Genomic DNA, 20347 nt, shown 5'->3' with positions numbered 1-20347 from the left:
TACCTTGTAAAATGATATTTCACATGTAGGCCATTCTGTTCATTAGTGAGAGACGGGCAGAAAGAACTCATTTCACCACTTTCAAAATGTTTAAACATAGTACGGCTTCTCACGATATGATTTTTGAAGCCAATTCAAGACATTCATTTTACTGAAAGCGAAGATCTAGTAGCTGCTTCTTCCACTCTGCGTTGATACTGTCTCTCTGACTCTTTTCTCCGGTAAACATCATCTGTAGGGAATAAATTCATTCATTATGAAAAATCAAGAAACCAAATAATGTAAGTTGGCATTTGGGGGCTTATTTCTAAAACTCTGAAAGCTAACTTCCACATAAAATACCCAAATAAAACCAAGAATTTTAAAAACAATTTTTGAATTAATTAAATGGAATTGTTTCAAGTGGGACTGTATTATCTACCCATCACTTGTTACAGTTTCAGGGCATTTGGGAAGGGGCTCAAAAGCCCACTGCAAAATAGACAAGATCTAAAAAAAAAATTGAAGCTAATATGAATCTTTGCCCCTCATTTTACCACAAGAGAAAAGTTTGTCTGATGTACATGGGTCAGGGAGTGTGAAACCAGCTTCCTGACTGATCACCTATTGACAGTTAAATCCTGGAAAAGCCTCCTTTGGGAAACACAACTTCACCACGCTGGCTACTAACCCAGAAATTATCTAGTTTTAATATAGAGTCTATGAGCACCAAGGCGACATCACAGCTGTCTGAGCCAAAACAGTAACAAATGGTATCTTACCCTGACTACTTTAATACCACCCATTTAGACAGCAGTTGGAGGGATGATTATTATTATTATTTTACTATTATGGTATTGATAAGCACTTCTATGTCAAACACTGGGGTAGATAAAAGTGAATCAGGTTTGGACACAATCCCTGTCTCACATGTTCCCCCTTCTAAACTGTGAGTCTGTTGTTGGGTAGGGATTGTCTCTAATAATAATAATAATAATAGTATTTGTTAAGCGCTTACTATGTGCAAAGCACTGTTTTAAGCGCTGGGGGGGATACAAGGTGATCAGGTTGTCCCACGTGGGGCTCACAGTCTTAATCCCCATTTTACAGATGAGACAACTGAGGCCCAGAGAAGTTAAGTGACTTGCCCAAAGTCCCACAGCTGACAAATGACGGAGCTGGGATTAGAACCCATGACCTCTGACCCCCAAGCCCGGGCTCTTTCCACTGAGCCACACTGCTGAATTGTACTTTCCAAGGGCTTAGTACAGTGCTCTGCACACAGTAAGTGCTCAATAAATATGACAATGTAGGAATGAACGGGGCTCAGTCTAAGTAGAAGGGGAGAACAGGTATAGAGGCGCGGAGAACTGAGGCAACTTGCCCAAGGCCACAAAGCAGGCAATGGGCAGAGCCAGGATTAGAACCCAGGTCCTCTGACTCCCAAGCCCATGCTCTTCCCACTAGACCACACTGCTTCTCTAACACTGGAGCTACTTGAGTGTTGCTGCACAAAACCAAAAAAAGATGGTCCACCTCAACCCATGACTTACAGAAGGTCTCTTGGCCAATCCGGACCTTGATCATAAACCACTCCATAGCTCCCCCGAGGACAAAGAAGAAAGGAAGAAACCTGTAAATGCCAAAGCGCTCCTTTCCGGGCACCCGCTGTAAAAGTTGTCTTATTTTTCTTCTTGAAAACATCTTGAGGAAATCAATCAGGTTTCCATGGAAAAGCAACTGAAACAACACAATCAACACGGAACAAAAAACAAAACAACAAAAAAAAAAAACAAACAAAACAACCAAAGACTAAGTTTGGGGCTAACGCTGGTTCCAAACAATAATGATACTATTTGTTGAGCATTTATTATGTGCCAAGCAGTGGGGTAGATACAAGATAACCAGGTCGGACATAGTCCCTGCTTTACATGGGGCTGAAGGTCTAAGCGGGAGGGAGTAGGATTTAATCCCCATTTTACATATGAGGTAACTGAGGATCTGAGAACTTAAGTGACTTGCCCAAGGTCACTCAACAGACCCCTGGTCTTTCCACTAGCCTGTGCCACTTCTCAAAACGAATAGCTGTTTGGTCGTGGCAGGGGCAGGCCGGGTCTATAATCAATCAATCAATCGCATTTATTGAGCGCTTACTGTGTGCAGAGCACTGTACTAAGCGCTCGGGAAGTACAAGTCGGCAACATATAGAGACGGTCCCTACCCAACAGTGGGCTCACAGTCTAGAAGGGGGTTCACAGTCTAGAAGGGGCTCACAGTCTAAAACCATTCCCTTCTGCTTATAAAAATGCTGAAGTATTTGCAAATCACTCCATGGGGGTTGAGGGGAGTTTCAGAAAAAATCTGAAGCAGCGTGGCTCAGTGGAAAGAGCACGGGCTTTGGAGTCAGAGGTCATAGGTTCAAATCCCAGCTCCGCCAATTGTCAGCTGTGTGACTCTGGGAAAGTCACACAACTTCTCTGTGCCTCAGTCACCTCATCTGGAAAATGGGGATTAAGACTGTGAGCCCCCCATAGGACAACCTGATCACCCTGTAACCTCCCCAGCGCTTAGAACAGTGCTTTGCACATAGTAAGTGCTTAATAAATGCCATCATTATTATTATTCTCTTTCTTAAGCCTCTGCGTGTTAGCACTGGAGCATCTGCAGAATTTTTCACCTCCCTCTCTGGGAACTCCTGTCACAATTCTGCCTCATCTTCTCTCCTTTTAAAGTCAATCAGAATATGTAGGCTTTAAAAATAATGGTGACATCTACTAAATGCCCAAGCTGCACTGACATTTGGAAGATGCCACCAGCTCGGTTCTACTCCTGAGCAGGTGAAAGGGGAGGAGTGGGAAAGTCCACTCAAGGCAACTGAATGCTATTTGTTGAGCACCTACTGGGTGCAGAGAGCACTGTTCTGAGCACTTGGGAGAATACAACATCCCCCGTCGTGGGCAAGGAACGTATCTACCAACTCTATTGTAATGCACTCTCCCAAGCGCTTAGTACAGTGCTCTGCACACAGTAAGCACTCAATAAATACAATCGATTGATAAAATGGAGTTGGGAGACTCGAGAAGCAGTGTGGTCTAGTAGATAGAGGACGGGCCTGGGAGTCAGAAGGACCTGGGTTCTAATCCTGGATCTGCCACTAGACTGCTGTGGGATCTTGGGCAAGACATTTCACTTCTCTGTGCCTCAGTTACCTCATCTGGAAAATGGAGAATAAGACTGTGAGCCCCAAGTGGGACTGTTTCCATTCTGATTATCTTGTATCTATCCCAGCGTTCAGTAAAGTGCCTGGCACGATAGTAAGGGTTTAACAAATAGCACAGCGTAGTGGAAAGAGCATGGGCTTGGGAGTCAGAGGTCGTGAGTTCTAATCCCACCTCTGCCACTTGTCTGCTGTGTGGCTTTGGGCAGGTCACTTGACTTCTCCGCACCTCAGTTACCTCATCTGTAAAATGGGGATTAAGACCGTGAGCCCCACGGGGGACAACATGATTACCTTGTATCTTCCTCAGCGCTTAGAACAGTGCTCGGCACATAGTAAGCGCTTAACAAATGCCATCATTATTATTAAATACCATTAAGAAGTGACACTGTACTTGCCCTGGGGCATCCAGGGAAGTGGAAGGACATGGGGCTTTAAAGGCTCTAGGAGGGCAAAAAGGGGTCGGTCTGAAATCGCCAAAGCTATAGCACACGCTAAGCGCTCAATAAGTACCACTGATAGATTGTTTATTTGTATTGCTGTCTGTCTTCCCACTCTAGACTGTAAGCTCGCTGTAGGCAGAGCATGTGACTGTTGCGTTGTCCTCTCCCAAGCGCTTAGTACAGTGCTCTACATATAGTAAGTGCTCAATAAATACGATTGAATGAATGAATGAATAATAATAAGTGTTCGTTAAGCGCTTACTATGTGGCAAGCACCGTTCTAAGCGCTGGGGTAGATACAAGGTGATCAGGTTGTCCCACGTGGGGCTCACAGTCTTAATCCCCATTTTACAGAGGAGGTAACCGAGGCACAGAGAAGTGAAGTGATTTGCCCAAGGTCACACAGCAGACCAAAATAATTCTGATGCCTTTCGGGGAAGCAGCGTGGCTTTGTGGAAAGAGCCGTGTTAAACCGAAGACCCCCTGACCTCCTGCTTGCCAAATCCAACGGCTCATACTCTATCCTAATCCTCCTCGACCTCTCAGCTGCCTTCGACACTGTGGACCACCCCTTTCTCCTCAACACACTATCCAACATTGGCTTCACAGACTCCGTCCTCTCCTGGTTCTCCTCATCTCTCTGGTCATTCATTCTCAGTCTCTTTTGCAGGCTCCTCCTCCCCCTCCCATCCCCTTACTGTGGGGGTTCCTCAAGGTTCAGTTCTTGGTCCCCTTCTGTTCTCGATCTACACTCACTCCCTTGGTGACCTCATTCGCTCCCATGGCTTCAACTATCATCTCTATGCTGATGACACCCAAATCTACATCTCTGCCCCTGCTCTCTCCCCCTCCGTCCAGGCTCGATCTCCTCCTGCCTTCAGGATACCTCCATCTGGACGTCTGCCCACCACCTAAAACTCAACATGGTCAAGACTGAACTCCTTGTCTTCCCTCCCAAACCCTGCCCTCTCCCTGACTTTCCCATCACTGTTGACGGCACTACCATCCTTCCCATCTCACAGGCCCGCAACCTTGGTGTCATCCTCGACTCCACTCTCTCGTTCACCCCTCACATCCAAGCCGTCACCAAAACCTGCCGGTCTCAGCTCCGCAACATTGCCAAGATCCACCCTTTCCTCTCCATCCAAACAGCTACCCTGCTCGTTCAAGCTCTCATCCTATCCTGTCTGGACTACTGTATCAGCCTCCTCTCCGATCTCCCATCCTCTTGTCTCTCCCCACTTCAATCCATACTTCACGCCGCTGCCCGGAATGTCTTTGTCCAGAAACGCTCTGGGCATGTTACTCCCCTCCTAAAAATCTCCACTGGCTACCAATCAACCTATGCATCAGGCAGAAACTCCTCACCCTGGGCTTCAAGGCTGTCCATCCCCTCGCCCCCTTCTACCTCACCTCCCTTCTCTACTCCTACAGCCCAGCCCGCACCCTCCGCTCCTCTGCCGCTAATCTCCTCACCGTGCCTCGTTCTCGCCTGTCCCGCCGTCGACCCCCGGCCTGGAATGCCCTCCCTCCCCAAATCCGCCAAGTTAGCTCTCTTCCTCCCTTCACGGCCCTACTGAGCGCTCACCTCCTCCAGGAGGCCTTCCCAGACTGAGCCCCTTCCTTCCTCTCCCCCTCGTCCCCCCTCCATCCCCCCCATCTTACCTCCGTCCCTTCCCCACAGCACCTGTATATATGTAGATATGTTTGTACATATTTATTACTCTATTTATTTTACTTGTACATATCTATTCTATTTATTTTATTTTGTTGATATGTTTTGTTTTGTACTCTGTCTCCCCCTTCTAGACTGTGAGCCCACTGTTGGGTAGGGACCGTCTCTATATGTTGCCAACTTGTACTTCCCAAGCACTTAGTATAGTGCTCTGCACACAGTAAGCGCTCAATAAATACGATTGATTGATTAACTGAAGAAGATTCAAGGAGATCGGAAGCGGCGGGGCTCAGTGGCGAGAGTCCGGGTTTGGGAGTCGGAGGTCGCGGGTTCTCAGCCCGGCTCCGCCGCTTGTCAACTGGGTGACCTTGCGTAAATCACTTCACTTCTCTGTGCCTCAGTTATCTCATTTGTAAAATGGGGATTAAGACTGTGAGACCCCCAGTAGGACAAGAAGATCACCTTGTAACCTCCCCGGCGCTTAGAACAGTGCTTTGTACATAGTAAGCGCTTAATAACTGTCATCATTATTATTATTAGACTGTGAGCCCACTGTTGGGTAGGGACTCTCTATATGTTGCCAACTTGTACTTCCCAAGCGCTTAGTGCAGTGCTCCGCACACAGTAAGCGCTCAATAAATACGACTGATTGATTGATTATTCTGTGCCTCGGTTCTCTCATCTGGAAAATGGGGATGAAGACTGTGAGCCCCCACGTGGGACAACCTGATGACCCTGTCTCTATCCCAGGGCTTAGAACAGTGTTTGGCACATAGCAGGCGCTTAACAAATGCTATCATCACCATCATCAATCGTATTTATTGAGCGCTTACTATCATTATCATCAATCGTATTTATTGAGCGCTTACTATGTGCAGAGCACTGTACTAAGCGCTTGGGAAGTACAAATTGGCAACACATAGAGACAGTCCCTACCCAACAGTGGGCTCACAGTCTAAAAGGGGGAAACAGAGAATAAAACCACACATACTAACAAAATAAAATAAATAGAATAGATATGTACAAGTAAAATAAATAGAGTAAAAAATATGTACAAACATATATACATATATACAGGTGCTGTGGGGAAGGGAAGGAGGTAAGATGGGGGGGATGGACATATAGAGACAGTCCCTACTCAACAGTGGGCTCACAGTCATAAAAGTATTATGATTATTATCCTGCCCAGATCCCGGGGGGGAAGTCCTTCCCCCTTTTAGACTGTGAGCCCCATGCTGGGTAGGGACTGTCTCTATATGTTGCCAATTTGTACTTCCCAAAGCGCTTAGTACAGTGCTCTGCACATAGTAAGCGCTCAATATAATTGATTGATTGATTGGAGCAACCGTCAGGGTAACCTCTAAACTGAGAAGTCGGCTGTCACCCGAGGGGCAGAGGGGAGAGAAGGAGAAACATATGTATATATGTTTGTACATATTTTTTTACTCTATTTATTTATTTATTTTATTTGTACATATCTATTCTATTTATTTTATTTTGTTAGTATGTTTGGTTTTGTTCTCTGTCTCCCCCTTTTAGTCTGTGAGCCCGCTGTTGGGTAGGGACTGTCTCTAGATGTTGCCAATTTGGACTTCCCAAGCGCTTAGTACAGTGCTCTGCACATAGTAAGCGCTCAATAAATACGACTGATGATGATGATGATGACCCTGTCTCTATCCCAGGGCTCAGAACAGTGTTTGGCACATAGCAGGCGCTTAACAAATGCTATTATCATCATCTTCATCATCATCGTCAATCGTATTTATTGAGTGCTTACTATGTGCAGAGCACTGTACTAAGCGCTTGGGAAGTACAAATTGGCAACATATAGAGACAGTCCCTACCCAAGTGGGCTCACAGTCATAAAAGTATTATGATTATTATCCTGCCCGGATCCCGGGGGAGGGAAGTCCTTCCCCCTTTTAGACTGTGAGCCCCATGTTGGGTAGGGACTGTCTCTATATGTTGCCAATTCCAAAGCGCTTAGTACAGTGCTCTGCACACAGTAAGCGCTCAATATGATTGATTGATTGATTGGAGCAACCGTCAGGGTAACCTCTAAACTGAGAAGTCGACTGTCACCCGAGGGGCAGAGGGGAGAGAAGGAGAAACATATGTATATATGTTTGTACATATTTTTTTACTCTATTTATTTTATTTGTACATATCTATTCTATTTTATTTTGTTAGTATGTTTGGTTTTGTTCTCTGTCTCCCCCTTTTAGACTGTGAGCCCGCTGTTGGGTAGGGACTGTCTCTAGATGTTGCCAATTTGTACTTCCCAAGCGCTTAGTACAGTGCTCTGCACATAGTAAGCGCTCAATAAATACGATTGATGATGATGATGATGATGATGACCCTGTCTCTATCCCAGGGCTCAGAACAGTGTTTGGCACATAGCAGGCGCTTAACAAATGCTATTATCATCATCATCATCATCAATCGTATTTATTGAGCGCTTACTATGTGCAGAGCACTGTACTAAGCGCTTGGGAAGTACAAATTGGCAACATATAGAGACAGTCCCTACCCAACAGTGGGCTCACAGTCATAAAAGTATTATGATTATTATCCTGCCCGGATCCCGGGGGGGAAGTCCTTCCCCCTTTTAGACTGTGAGCCCCATGTTGGGTAGGGACTGTCTCTATATGTTGCCAACTTGTACTTCCCAAGCGCTTAGTACAGTGCTCTGCACATAGTAAGCGCTCAGTAAATATGATTGATTGATTGATTGATTGGAGCAACCGTCAGGGCAACCTCTAAACTGAGAAGTCAGCTGTCACCCGAGGGGAGACAAGGAGAAACATATGTATATATGTTTGTACATATTTTTTTACTCTATTTATTTATTTATTTTATTTGTATATATCTATTCTATTTATTTTATTTTGTTAGTATGTTTGGTTTTGTTCTCCGTCTCCCCCTTTTAGACTGTGAGCCCGCTGCTGGGTAGGGACTGTCTCTAGATGTTGCCAATTTGTACTTCCCAGGCGCTTAGTACAGTGCTCTGCACATAGTAAGCGCTCAATAAATACGATTGATGATGATGATGATGATGATGATGACCCTGTCTCTATCCCAGGGCTCAGAACAGTGTTTGGCACATAGCAGGCGCTTAACAAATGCTATTATCATCATCATCATCATCATCAATCGTATTTATTGAGCGCTTACTATGTGCAGAGCACTGTACTAAGCGCTTGGGAAGTACAAATTGGCAACATATAGAGACAGTCCCTACCCAACAGTGGGCTCACAGTCATAAAAGTATTATGATTATTATCCTGCCCGGATCCCGGGGGGGGAAGTCCTTCCCCCTTTTAGACTGTGAGCCCCATGTTGGGTAGGGACTGTCTCTATATGCTGCCAATTCCAAAGCGCTTAGTACAGTGCTCTGCACACAGTAAGCGCTCAATAAATATGATTGATTGATTGATTGGAGCAACGGTCAGGGTAACCTCTAAACTGAGAAGTCGGCTGTCACCCGAGGGGCAGAGGGGAGAGAAGGAGAACTTCTAGACTGTGAGCCCGCTGTTGGGTAGGGACCGTCTCTATGTGCTGCCCACTTGTACTTCCCAAGCGCTTAGTACAGTGCTCTGCACACGGTAAGCGCTCAATAAATACGATTGAATGAATAAATGGATGAACTTACCTTTCGTCGAGCAAAGTTGGGGGCCACGGGGAGAGAGAAAGGGCCCGGCGGTAACAACAAGGCGTCCTAGGCCCGAGAAAAGCTTCCGAGGCAGAGGTTAAAAGGGCGGAGCTTCCAAGGCGGCGCCGGATTTGCACATGGATGGCAGTGAGGGGAGCTTCCTCTTCCCCCTCACGCTCCCCGTCCGTCCCTCAGCCCTAAATTCACTCATTCAGTCGTATTTATTGAGCGCCCACTGTGAACAGAGCACTGCGCTAAGCGCTCGGGAAGGCCAAGTTGGCCACAGAGACGGCCCCTGCCCACCAACGGGCTCACGGTCTAGAATAGTGATGACGATGGTATCTGTTAATCAATCAATCAATCATATTTATGGTGGTGATGGCATCTGTTAAGCGCTTACTATGTGCAAAGCACTGTTCTAAGCGCTGGGGGAGGTTACAAGGTGATCAAGTTGTCCCACAGGGGGCTCACGGTTTTAAGCCCCATTTCACAGCTGAGGTAACTGAGGCACAGAGAAGTGAAGTGACTTGCCCAAAGTCACACAGCTGACAGTTGGCAGAGCCGGGATTTGAACCCATGATCTCTGACTCCAAAGCCCGTGCTCTTCCCACTGAGCCACGAGCGCTTACTATGTGCGGAGCACTGTACTAAGCGCTTGGGAAGTACAAGTTGGCAACATATAGAGACGGTCCCTCCCCAACAGTGGGCTCACAGTCTAAAAGCTGTGAGCGTCTACTACGTGCCAAGCACTGTTCTAGTAATAATAATAATAATAATTAGTATTTGTTAAGCGCTTACTATGTGCAAATTATTACTCTATTACCCTATTAATATTACTCTATTAATATTACTCTATTATTACTCTATTTATTTATTTATTTTACTTGTACATAGCTAGCCCATCCGCCAAGCTAGCTCTCTTCCTCCCTTCAAGGCCCTGCTGAGAGCTCACCTCCTCCAGGAGGCCTTCCCAGACTGAGCCCCTTCTTTCCTCTCCCCCTCGTCCCCCTCTCCATCCCCCCGTCTTACCTCCTCCCCTTCCCCACAGCACCTGTATATATGTATATATGGTTGTACATATTTATTACTCTATTTATTTATTTATTTATTTTACTTGTACATTTCTATCCTACTTATTTTATTTTGTTGGTATGTTTGGTTCTGTTCTCTGTCTCCCCCTTTTAGACTGTGAGCCTACTGTTGGGTAGGGACTGTCTCTATGTGATGCCAATTTGTACTTCCCAAGCGCTTAGTACAGTGCTCTGCACATAGTAAGCGCTCAATAAATACGATTGATTGATTGATTGATTGATTATTCTATTTATTTTATTTTGTTACGGGTAGGGACTGTCTCTATATGTTGCCAATTTGTACTTCCCAAGCGCCTAGTACAGTGCTCTGCACATAGTAAGCACTCGATAAATATGATTGATGATGATGATGATGCAAAGCACTGTTCTAAGCGCTGGGGAGGATACAGGATCATCAGGTTGTCCCACGTGGGGCTCACGGTCTTCATCCATCACCTCACCCTCAATATGTAAATAAATACATATTTATTACTCGATTGATTTTACTTGTACATATCTATTCTATTTATTTTATTTTGTTAGTATGTTTGGTTTTGTTCTCTGTCTCCCCCTTTTAGACTGTGAGCCCACTGCTGGGTAGGGACTGTCTCTATATGTTGCCAACTTGTACTTCCCAAGTGCTTAGTACAGTGCTCTGCACACAGTAAGCGCTCAATAAATACGATTGATGATGATGATGATGATGTGAGCCCACTGCTGGGTAGGGACTGTCTCTATATGTTGCCAACTTGTACTTCCCAAGCGCTTAGTACAGTGCTCTGCACACAGTAAGCACTCAATAAATACGATTGATGATGATGATGATGATCCCCATTTTACAGATGAGGTAACTGAGGCCCAGTTAAGTGACTTGCCCAAGATCACACAGCAGACATGTGGAGGAGTCGGGATTCGAACCCATGACCTCGGACTCCAAAGCCCGTGCTCTTTCCACTGAGCCACGCTGCTTCTAAGCGCTGGGGGTGATGCAAGTTTGTCAGGTGCTCACAGTCACCCCATTTTCCAGATGAGGGAACTGAGGCACAGAAAAGTGAGGTGGCTTGCCCAAGTTCACACACCAGACAAGTGGCGGAATGAGGATTAGAACCTACGACCTCTGACACATCCATTCATTCATTCATCCATTGAATCGTATTTATTGAGCGCTTACTGTGTGCAGAGCACTGTACTAAGCGCTTAGGAAGTACAAGTCTGCAACATATAGAGACGATCCCTACCCAACAATGGGCTCACAGTCTAGAAGTGGGGAGACGACAACAAAATAAAACATGTAGACAGGCAAGCCCGGGCTCTTGCCACTAAGCTACGCTGCTTCCCCCTATTAATAATTACGGTATTTGTTAATCAATCAATCAATCATATTTATTGAGCGCTTACTGTGTGCAGAGCACTGTACTAAGCGCTTGGGAAGTACAAGTCGGCAACACATAGAGACAGTCCCTACCCAACAGTGGGCTCACAGTCTAGAAGGTGGGAGACAGACAACAAAATAAAACATGTAGACAGGCAAGCCCGGGCTCTTGCCACTAAGCTACACTGCTTCTCCCTATTAATAATTACGGTATTTGTTAAGCGTTTACTATGCGCCAAGCACTGTGCTAAGCAAATCTGAGTGGAAGCAGTCCCTGTCCCCCATAGGGCTCCCAGCTTTAATCCCTATTTTACAGATGAGGGAACTGAGGTGCTGAGAAGTGAAATGACTTGCCCAAGGTCACACAGACATACCCCTTCCTTACTCGCGGTTTTTTTTTTGTCTGTTTGTTTTGTTTTTAATGGTATTTGTTCAGCTCCCAGTGGGTTCCAGATACTGTTCTATGCGCTGGGGCGGATACAAGCAAATCCGGTTGGACACAGCCCCTGTCCCACATGGGGCTCACGGCTTTAATGCCCATTTAACAGATGAGGAAACTGAAGCACAGAGAAGTGAAGTGATTTACCCAAGGTCAGCAGACAAGTGGCAGAGCTGGGATTAGAGAAGCAGCATGCCCTGGGAGTCAGAGGACCTGGGTTCTAATCCCAGCTCTGCCAGTTGCTTGCTGTGTTGACCTGCAGTGCCTAGACTGTAAACTCATTATGGGCGGGGAACATGTCTGCCAATTCTTTTGTATTCCCCCAAGCACTTAGTACAGTGCTCTACACATAGTAAGTGCTCAATAAATACCATTGATTTATCTTGGGTAAATCATTTAATTTCTCTATGCCTCAGTTTCCCCAACTATAAAATGGGGGTTCAATACCTGTGCTGTCATTCATTCATTCATTCATTCAATTGTATTTATTGAGCACTTACTGTATGCAGAGCACTGTACTAAGCGCTTGGGAAGTACAAGTTGGCAACATATAGAGACAGTCCCTACCCAGCAGTGGGCTCACAGTCTAAAAGGGGGAGACAGAGAACAAAACCAAACATATTGACAAAATAAAATAAATAGAATAGATATGTACAAGTAAAATAAATAAATAAATAGAGTAATAAATACGTACAAGCATATATACATATATACAGGTGCTGTGGGGAAGGGAAGGAGGTAAGGCGGGGGGATGGAGAGGGGGAGGAGGGGGGAGAGGAAGGAGGGGGCTCAGTCTGGGAAGGCCTCCTGGAGGAGGTGAGCTCTCAGTAGGGCCTTGAAGGGAGGAAGAGAGCTAGCTTGGCGGATGTGGGGAGGGAGGGCATTCCAGGCCAGGGGGATGACGTGGGCCGGGGGTCGATGGCGGGACAGGCGAGAACGAGGCACGGTGAGGAGATTAGCGGCAGAGAAGCGGAGGGTGCGGAGCTGTAGAAGGAGTTAGACTGAGTTAGATTGAGAACCCCATGGAGGACAGGGATTGAATCTGACCTAATTAACTTGTACTTACCCCGCTGCTTAGAACAGTGTTTGATACACTGTAAGCACTTAACAAATACCATTAAAAAAACCCTCAGGTCTTCTAACTCCCAGGTCTTTGGTCTTTATAACTCCTAGATAACAACAACAACAACAAAAACAACAATAATAATAATGGTATTTGTTCACTCACTATGTGCCAAGCACTAACAGGAAACCAGCTGTCCAGTGGAACCATCCAGGGCAGATGGTACCTATGCAACTCTCTTTGGCAGGCTATTCCAGTGTTTCAACTGTCTGATAGTCAAGAAGTTCATCCTGATGGCTAGCCCACATCTCTCCTGCTAGTTTAAAAGTCCATTTCCTCCTGTTCAGTTTTCAGTGAACATGGGTAACTGTTATATACAGTGATTGGCATGTAGTAAGTGCTCAACAAGTACCTTTGTCATTATTATTTGTAGTAGTAGTAATACAAATAAATGTATTTGTTAAGCACTTACTATGTGCCAGGCACTGTACTAAGCACTGGGGTGGATACAAGAAAATCGGGTTGGACACAGGGACTGTCCCACACGGGGCTCACAGTAGCACAATATACTCAGTTCTGTGAAAGATTTTGTTTGCACTATCTGTTTTGGATAGAATGCAGTTGGAGAATTAAGAAACTTTCTTTCAACCACCTGTTCCTATCTGGATACAGCACGACACTTTACCAGAAAAAAGAAAGATACTAATGGTTCATTCTGCCCCTGGCAGGAACTATGGCAGGGCTGTGCCCCTAGACATCCATTCCCGTGGTTAGGGAAGGACTTCTAACATTCCTGCCTTTTTCCCTCTTCGTCTCTAATTTCCCTTTAATTTTGGACCTTCTGGATTGGGAGAAAGGGAAAGAGGAGAAGAAAAGTCAGCAATTCCTTCAGGCTGAAAGCGTGTTCATTTTGTTGCTGGCCAGCAGCCTTAAAGTGGAGAGTCTGGCTTATTGTCTTACATATAGCTGTCCCTTGGGTTCAAAGATGATGCTACAAATGCCTGTGCACTTGGGTCTACACTTTAAACACTCATTATTCACCCCACCCTGAGTCCCACAGCATTTATGGACCTATTCATAATTTATTTTAATGTCTGTCTCCCCCTCTAGAGTGTCATCTCCTTGTGGTCAGTGAAATGTCTACCAACTCTATTGCATTGTAATGATTATTATGGTAACAATTATTATAGTACTTGCCAAATGCTATATGCCAAGCACTACGATGGCATTTACTAAGCACTGGGGTAGATACACGACAATCAGTTTGGACACAGTCCCTGTCCAACATGGGGTTCACATTTTAAGTAGGAGGGAGTAGAATTTAATCCCCATTTTACAGAGGAGGAAACCGAGGTGCAGAGAAGTGTTCTCCCCATCTAGACTGTAAGATCCTTGTGGGCAGGGTCTGTTATGTTGTTGTTGTTGTTGTTGTGTTGTACTCTCCCAAGTGCTTAGTACAGTGCCCTGCACACAGTAAACACTCAATAAATGTGACTGATGGTCGATTGATTCCACTGCATCTTTGATATGCAAGACACTCTACAGGGTAACAGCTGGGATCCCACTGGCTGTTGAGTGGGGGTTCAGGGAAGCCGGGTCAAGCTTGCAGTCATCATCAGTGGTATTTATTGAGCACTAACTGTGCAGAGCACTGTACTAAGCACTTAGGAGCATACGATAGCAACAGTTGGTAGACACGTTCCCTGCCCACAATGAGGATTTGGTTCAGTCACTAAGTGGCTATAAAAACAGTCTTGCAAGCCCATCTGTTACACTTTCCTCAAGATTTATTGGGCCTTACCGCTATTGGGTTTGGTTTTACTTCTTGGCAATGGGGGGCATTGGCATGGGACTCTTCACTGTAGAGGCTGTGGGTACTGAGCACTTGGTGTAATTGTGAACATGGGTGTGTTGGCCGCCCATGGCCTGCTGAAGCTTTTGGGTTGGATTTCAAAATTGGTCTTTTTACCCCAGACACATGCCACTCCACATTTTGTGCCAGAGAAGGGAAAGGGGCATGCGTGCTCCGGAAACAGGGCCTATCTTCTAGCACATTTCTCCTCCGAGGTGGTATCAGAACCGTTTTTAGAATGGGGCTGAAGTTGCATCCTTAGAGCTAGACTGGAAGTCTCCCTGGATGGAAGGGAGGGGAGGGCCAGAGCTGAGGTTGGCTGACAGCAGGTCTCCTCCTCTCCCGTTCCCTCTTCCCATTCATTCATTCATTCAATTGTATTTATTGAGTGCTTACTGTGTGCAGAGCACTGTACTAAGTGCTTGGGAAAGTACAGAAAGAGAAGCAGTGTGGCTTAGTCGCTCCCACGGCTTCAACTTTCATCTCTACGCTGATGACACCCAAATCTACATCTCTGTCCCTGCTCTCTCCCCCTCCCTCCAGGCTCGCATCCCCTCCTGCCTTCTGGACATCTCCATCTGGATGTCTGCCCACCACCTAAAACGCAACATTTCCAAGACTGAACTCCTTGTTTTCCCTCCCAAACCCTGCCCTCTCCCTGACTTTCCCATCACCGTTGACGGCACTACCATCCTTCCCGTCTCACAAGCCCGCAACCTTGCTGTCATCCTCGACTCCACTCTCTCGTTCACCCCTCACATCCAAGCCGTCACCAAATCCTGCCGGTCTCAGCTCCGCAACATTGCCAAGATTCGCCCTTTCCTCTCCCTCCAAACCGCTACCCTGCTCGTTCAAGCTCTCATCCTATCCCGTCTGGACTACTGTATCAGCCTCCTCTCCGATCTCCCATCCTCTTGTCTCTCCCCACTTCAATCCACACTTCACGCCACTGCCCAGATTGTCTTTGTCCAGAAACGCTCTGGGCATGTTACTCCCCTCCTCAAAAATCTCCAGTGGCTACCAATCAACCTACGCATCAGGCAAAAACTCCTCACCCTGGGTTTCAAGGCTCTCCATCACCTCGCCCCCCTCCTACCTCACCTCCCTTCTCTCTTTCTACAGCCCAGCCCGCACCCTCCGCTCTTCTGCCGCTAATCTCCTCACCGTGCGTTGTTCTCGCCTGTCCCACTGCCGACCCCCGGCCTGGAATGCCCTCCCTCCCCACATCCGCCAAGTTAGCTCTCTTCCTCCCTTCACGGCCCTACTGAGAGCTCACCTCCTCCAGGAGGCCTTCCCAGACTGAGCCCCCTCCTTCCTCTCCCTCTCGTCCCCCTCTCCCTTCCCCACAGCACCTGTATATATGTATATATGTTTGTACATATTTATTACTCTATTTATTTATTTTACTTGTACATATCTATTCTATTTATTTTATTTTGTTAGTATGTTTTGTTTTGTTCTCTGTCTCCCCCTTCTAGACTGTGAGCCCACTGTTGGGTAGGGACCGTCTCTATATGTTGCCAACTTGTACTTCTCAAGCACTTAGTACAGTGCTCTGCACACAGTAAGAGCTCAATAAATATGATTGATTGATTGATTAGTGGAAAGAGCATGGGCTTGGGAGTCAGAGGTCATGCGTTCTAATTCTGACTCCGCCACTTGATAGCTGTGTGACTTTGGGCGAGTCACTTAACTTCTCTGTACCTCAGTTACGTCATCTGTAAAATGGGGATTAAGACTGTGAGACCCACGGGGGACAACCTGATAACCTTGTATCTATCCCAGCGCTTAAAACAGTGCTTGGCACATAGTAAGTGCTTAACAAATACCATCATTATATTATTATTATTACAGTACAGCAATAGAGACAACCCTTGCCCACAACAAGCTCACAGTCTGGGGCGGGTGGTGGGGGGAATGGGAGATACATCAATAAAAATAAATAAAATTACAGCTATATACATAAGTGCTATGGGGCAGGGAGAGGGGGGAAGAGCAAAGGGAGCGAGTCAAGTTGATGTGAAAGGGAGTCCTCTCCTCCCCTCCTCCCTCCTGTCCTCTCTTCCTCCCCTCCTTTACTGTCCTCCCCTCCTCTCTTTCCTCTCCTCCCCTGCTCAACGAGCTTCACAGAGTGACCTGTTTTATAATAGCACCGTTCAAAAAGGGTATAATAATGAAACTGATTGTAAGGTACTTTTGATGCTACTCAAATTCATTCATCTTACTCTCTATTATCCATGGCAATAGGGAGAGGGATAGCCGGGTTAGTTCAGTCCGCAGATAATCACCACATCTAACTTTAGCCAATACTTTCAAATTTATTTTCCCATCAAACCTTTACCAACTAGAAACGGAAAGCAAATTGAATTGGCTTGAGTTTCATCTTATTTTATTTTCTCTTGTACACCCACTGGTGAAGGTGCTAATGAACAGGGAAAAAGCCATAAGGTAGGGAACCAGTGGGAGAACAAGTTAAGGCCCTGAACAATCGACAAACTGGATAAGCAGTCTCTGAGTTATGGAACTTTTACTGCCTGATACTGGGTTTTGAGAAGGAGAGAGAAACTCACTGTGGGCTGGGAATGTATTTATTATAAGGTTGTGTCCTACTCTCCCAAGCACTTAGTAACGTGCTCTGCATACAGTAAGCACTCAATAAATAAGATTGATCGATAGCACACCTACTTCCAGTGCCATGAGCAAAACGGGCACAGAATAAATGCTGGTGGGTGATCTGTGTGAAACTGACAAGCAAGTAATGTGGCACAGTTGTGGACTCTTGGGAGCCAGCCACAATAGCCAGACGAGCCTGCCCACAGCTGTGCCACATTGCTTGATTTGTTTCAATGTGTCCCTTCCTGATGGAAAAACTCCCACGTTTGAGCTCTGAACCAAATTGGGTCAAGGCTGAAATAGATCAGGAGAAATGGTCTTAAAATGACCAGCATTGGTACTGGACCTTCTGACCACTGAGGATGTCTACTATCAGCTGCACTAGTAGGACCCTAGGAGAGGTAAGTAAATATTTTTATAAAATTTATATTAATGCCTGTCTCCCCCTCTAGGTTGTAAACTCCTTGTGGGCTGGTGCATGAAATTTGAAATTGATGACTCTGAGAACAGGGGCTTTGAGTTCATGACACTAAGAGGGAGAAATGAAAATGGCAGCAGGTTTTGAGAGCAGCAAATGCAATAGCGAAGCAAGGGACAATCTTTACATGTACATAACTGTGATATTTAATGATGGTATTTAAGTGCTTACTATGTGCCAAGTACTGGTCTAAGCACTGGGGTAACAATAATAATAATGATGACATTTGTTAAGCACTTACTATGTGCAAAGCACTGTTCTAAGCACTGGGGAGGATACAAGGTGATCAGGTTGTCCCAGGGGGGCTCACAGTCTCAATCCCCATTTAAACAGATGAGGTAACTGAGGCACAGAGAAGTTAAGTGACTTGCCCAAAGTCACACAGCTGACAGGCAGCAGAACTGGCATCATCAATCGTATTTATTGAGCGCTTACTATGTGCAGAGCACTGTACTAAGCGCTTGGGAAGTACAAATTGGCAACATCTAGAGACAGTCCCTACCCAACAGTGGGCTCACAGTCTAAAAGGGGGAGACAGAGAACAAAACCCAACATACTAACAAAATAAAATAAATAGAATAGATATGTACAAGTAATATAAATAGAATAATGGCATTAGAACCCATGACCTCTGACTCCCAAGCCCGAGCTCTTTCCACTGAGCCACACTGCTTCATTTGCTATGTGGCAAGCACTGTACTAGGCATTGGGGTAGATACCAGATACATGAGGAAACGGAGGCACAGAGCAGTTAAGTGACTTGCCCATGGTCTCACACTGCAATTCAGATTTGCAAACAGTGCAAACAGATTTGCACTTGATCCACTTGTGCCAAGGTGGTGATTCTCCTTTCAATCAATCAATCAGTGGTATTTATTGACTGCTTACTATGTGTAGAGCATTGTATTAAGCACTTGGGAGAGTACAACAGAGCTAGTAGACATGTTCCCTGCCCACAAGGCAATCTAGAGGAAGAGCAGACATTAACATAAATAAAAAAGACTGTAAACTCCTCCTCTAGACTGCAAGCTCCTTGTGGGCATAGAACATGCCCACCAATTCAGTTGTACTTAGTACAGTGCTTGCCCAAAGTAAGCACTCAATAAATACCATTGATTTAAATGATTTATAAACTTGTACATAATTTATAGATACGTACAACTGTACATGAACCTCTTTCCATGGAGGGCACTGGGTGGGTGATCATATCTGACTCCAGCTATGAAATCTATTCAGCATCCAGCACATAGGAAAGAGCACAGGCTTGAGAGTCAGAGGTTGTGGGTTCTAATTCCAGCTCCATCACTTGTCTGCTATGTGATCTTGGGCAAGTCACTTAAGTTTTCTGTGCCTCAGTTACCTCATCTGTAAAACGGGGATTAAGACAGTGAGCCCCACGTGGAACAACCTGATTACCCTGTATCTACCCCAGCACTTAGAACAGTACTTGGCACATAGTAAGTGCTTAACAAATACCATCATTATCATTATTATTAATAGCAGCACATTGTACTAACTGCTTGGGAAGTACAAAACAGAAGTGGCATGTTTTCTGCCTTTAGAGAGCTTACTTTCTAATAGCAGTACAAAATAATAGTAATAATAGTAGTAGTAGTGCTAAAATAGTAAATTAGTAAAATACAAATAGAGTAGTTAAAATAAATCGTGTTTCAGTAAATATGTGTGTGCCTGTATATATATGATATATATATATATATATATATATATATAAATAACAACAATTATGGTATTTGTTAAATGCTTACTATGTGTCCAGCACTGTTGTAGGCACTGCAGTAGATACAAGGTATATTGAGATTGGACACAGTCCCTGTCCCACATGGGACTCATAGCCTTAATCCCCATTTTACAGATGAAGTAACTAAGGCACAGAGATGTTGTGACCTGCCCAAGGTCACACAGCAGACAAGTGGTGGAGCCGGAATTAGAACCCACATCCTCCAATTCCCAAACCCATGATCTACTGGGATGTGACCCCAACCTTACCCTAATCCGTAATGAAGGAGGTGGGGCTTTAAAGATGGAGAAGACTGGGATCCGGTGGATTTGAGGGGGAGGAATGGGGAGGGAGGGGAAAGAATTTCCAGGCAGACAAGTTGAGCAGGACGCAATTAGAATGTGAGCTCGGAAGGACTGAAGAGAGTGAGCTGGGGAGGTGGAGAGCCTTGAGGCCAAGGTTTGATACCTAGGAAGATGGGCAGATTTTTGAGGAATTGAGAGATGTGCCCTGAGCAATCATCTTTCAGGAAGACGATCCAGACAGCAGCAAGGAGTATGGGTTGAAGAGGGAAAGGCTGGAGGCAGCTAGACCAGTGAGGTGGCCCAGTGCGGTAGTCTGGGGTTATGACGAGTGCTTGAGCCATTATACTGGTTGTTGAGGAGAGATGGGTATTATTAGCCCCATTTTACAGATGAGGAAACTGAGGCTGTGACTTGCCTAAGGGCAGATTGCAGGCTAGAGCTAGAAATAGAG

At 45.6% G+C, this 20347-nt stretch overlaps 2 protein-coding genes across 2 annotated transcripts in view; one reads left to right on the top strand and one right to left on the bottom strand.

Moving 5' to 3' along the window:
* SMIM4 (small integral membrane protein 4) lies at window positions 1–9065 on the bottom strand. Its single transcript, XM_038772076.1, has 3 exons — window positions 8967–9065; window positions 1533–1719; window positions 1–232 (listed from the first exon to the last, which is right to left on the bottom strand). The coding sequence occupies exons 2-3, from the start codon at window positions 1681–1683 to the stop codon at window positions 144–146; spliced, it is 240 nt and encodes a 79-aa protein (XP_038628004.1). The 5' UTR covers window positions 1684–1719; window positions 8967–9065; the 3' UTR covers window positions 1–143.
* A 5747-nt stretch (window positions 9066–14812) lies between these two features.
* Window positions 14813–20347, top strand: part of NT5DC2 (5'-nucleotidase domain containing 2) — a 40290-nt gene continuing 34755 nt past the window's right edge. The window contains exons 1-2 of the mRNA XM_038771720.1: window positions 14813–14980; window positions 20121–20186. Of these exons, the coding sequence (XP_038627648.1) occupies window positions 14813–14980; window positions 20121–20186 (234 nt within the window). The remainder of the gene's footprint in view (window positions 14981–20120; window positions 20187–20347) is intronic.

The sequence above is a fragment of the Tachyglossus aculeatus genome, chromosome X1, assembly GCF_015852505.1.
Source record: "Tachyglossus aculeatus isolate mTacAcu1 chromosome X1, mTacAcu1.pri, whole genome shotgun sequence".
Taxonomy (NCBI): domain Eukaryota; kingdom Metazoa; phylum Chordata; class Mammalia; order Monotremata; family Tachyglossidae; genus Tachyglossus; species Tachyglossus aculeatus.
The sequence above is the reverse complement of the archived record's forward strand: the minus strand, read 5'-3'. Positions and strand labels throughout refer to the sequence as shown.

Excerpts from the sequence above, each read along its gene's own strand:
- SMIM4 (XM_038772076.1), bottom strand. The coding sequence starts at position 1,683 with ATGTTTTCAAGAAGAAAAATAAGACAACTTTTACAGCGGGTGCCCGGA. Across the intron at positions 233-1,532 it reads GATTGGCCAAGAGACCTTCT|ATGATGTTTACCGGAGAAAA; the intron begins GTAAGTCATGGG and ends TATTCCCTACAG.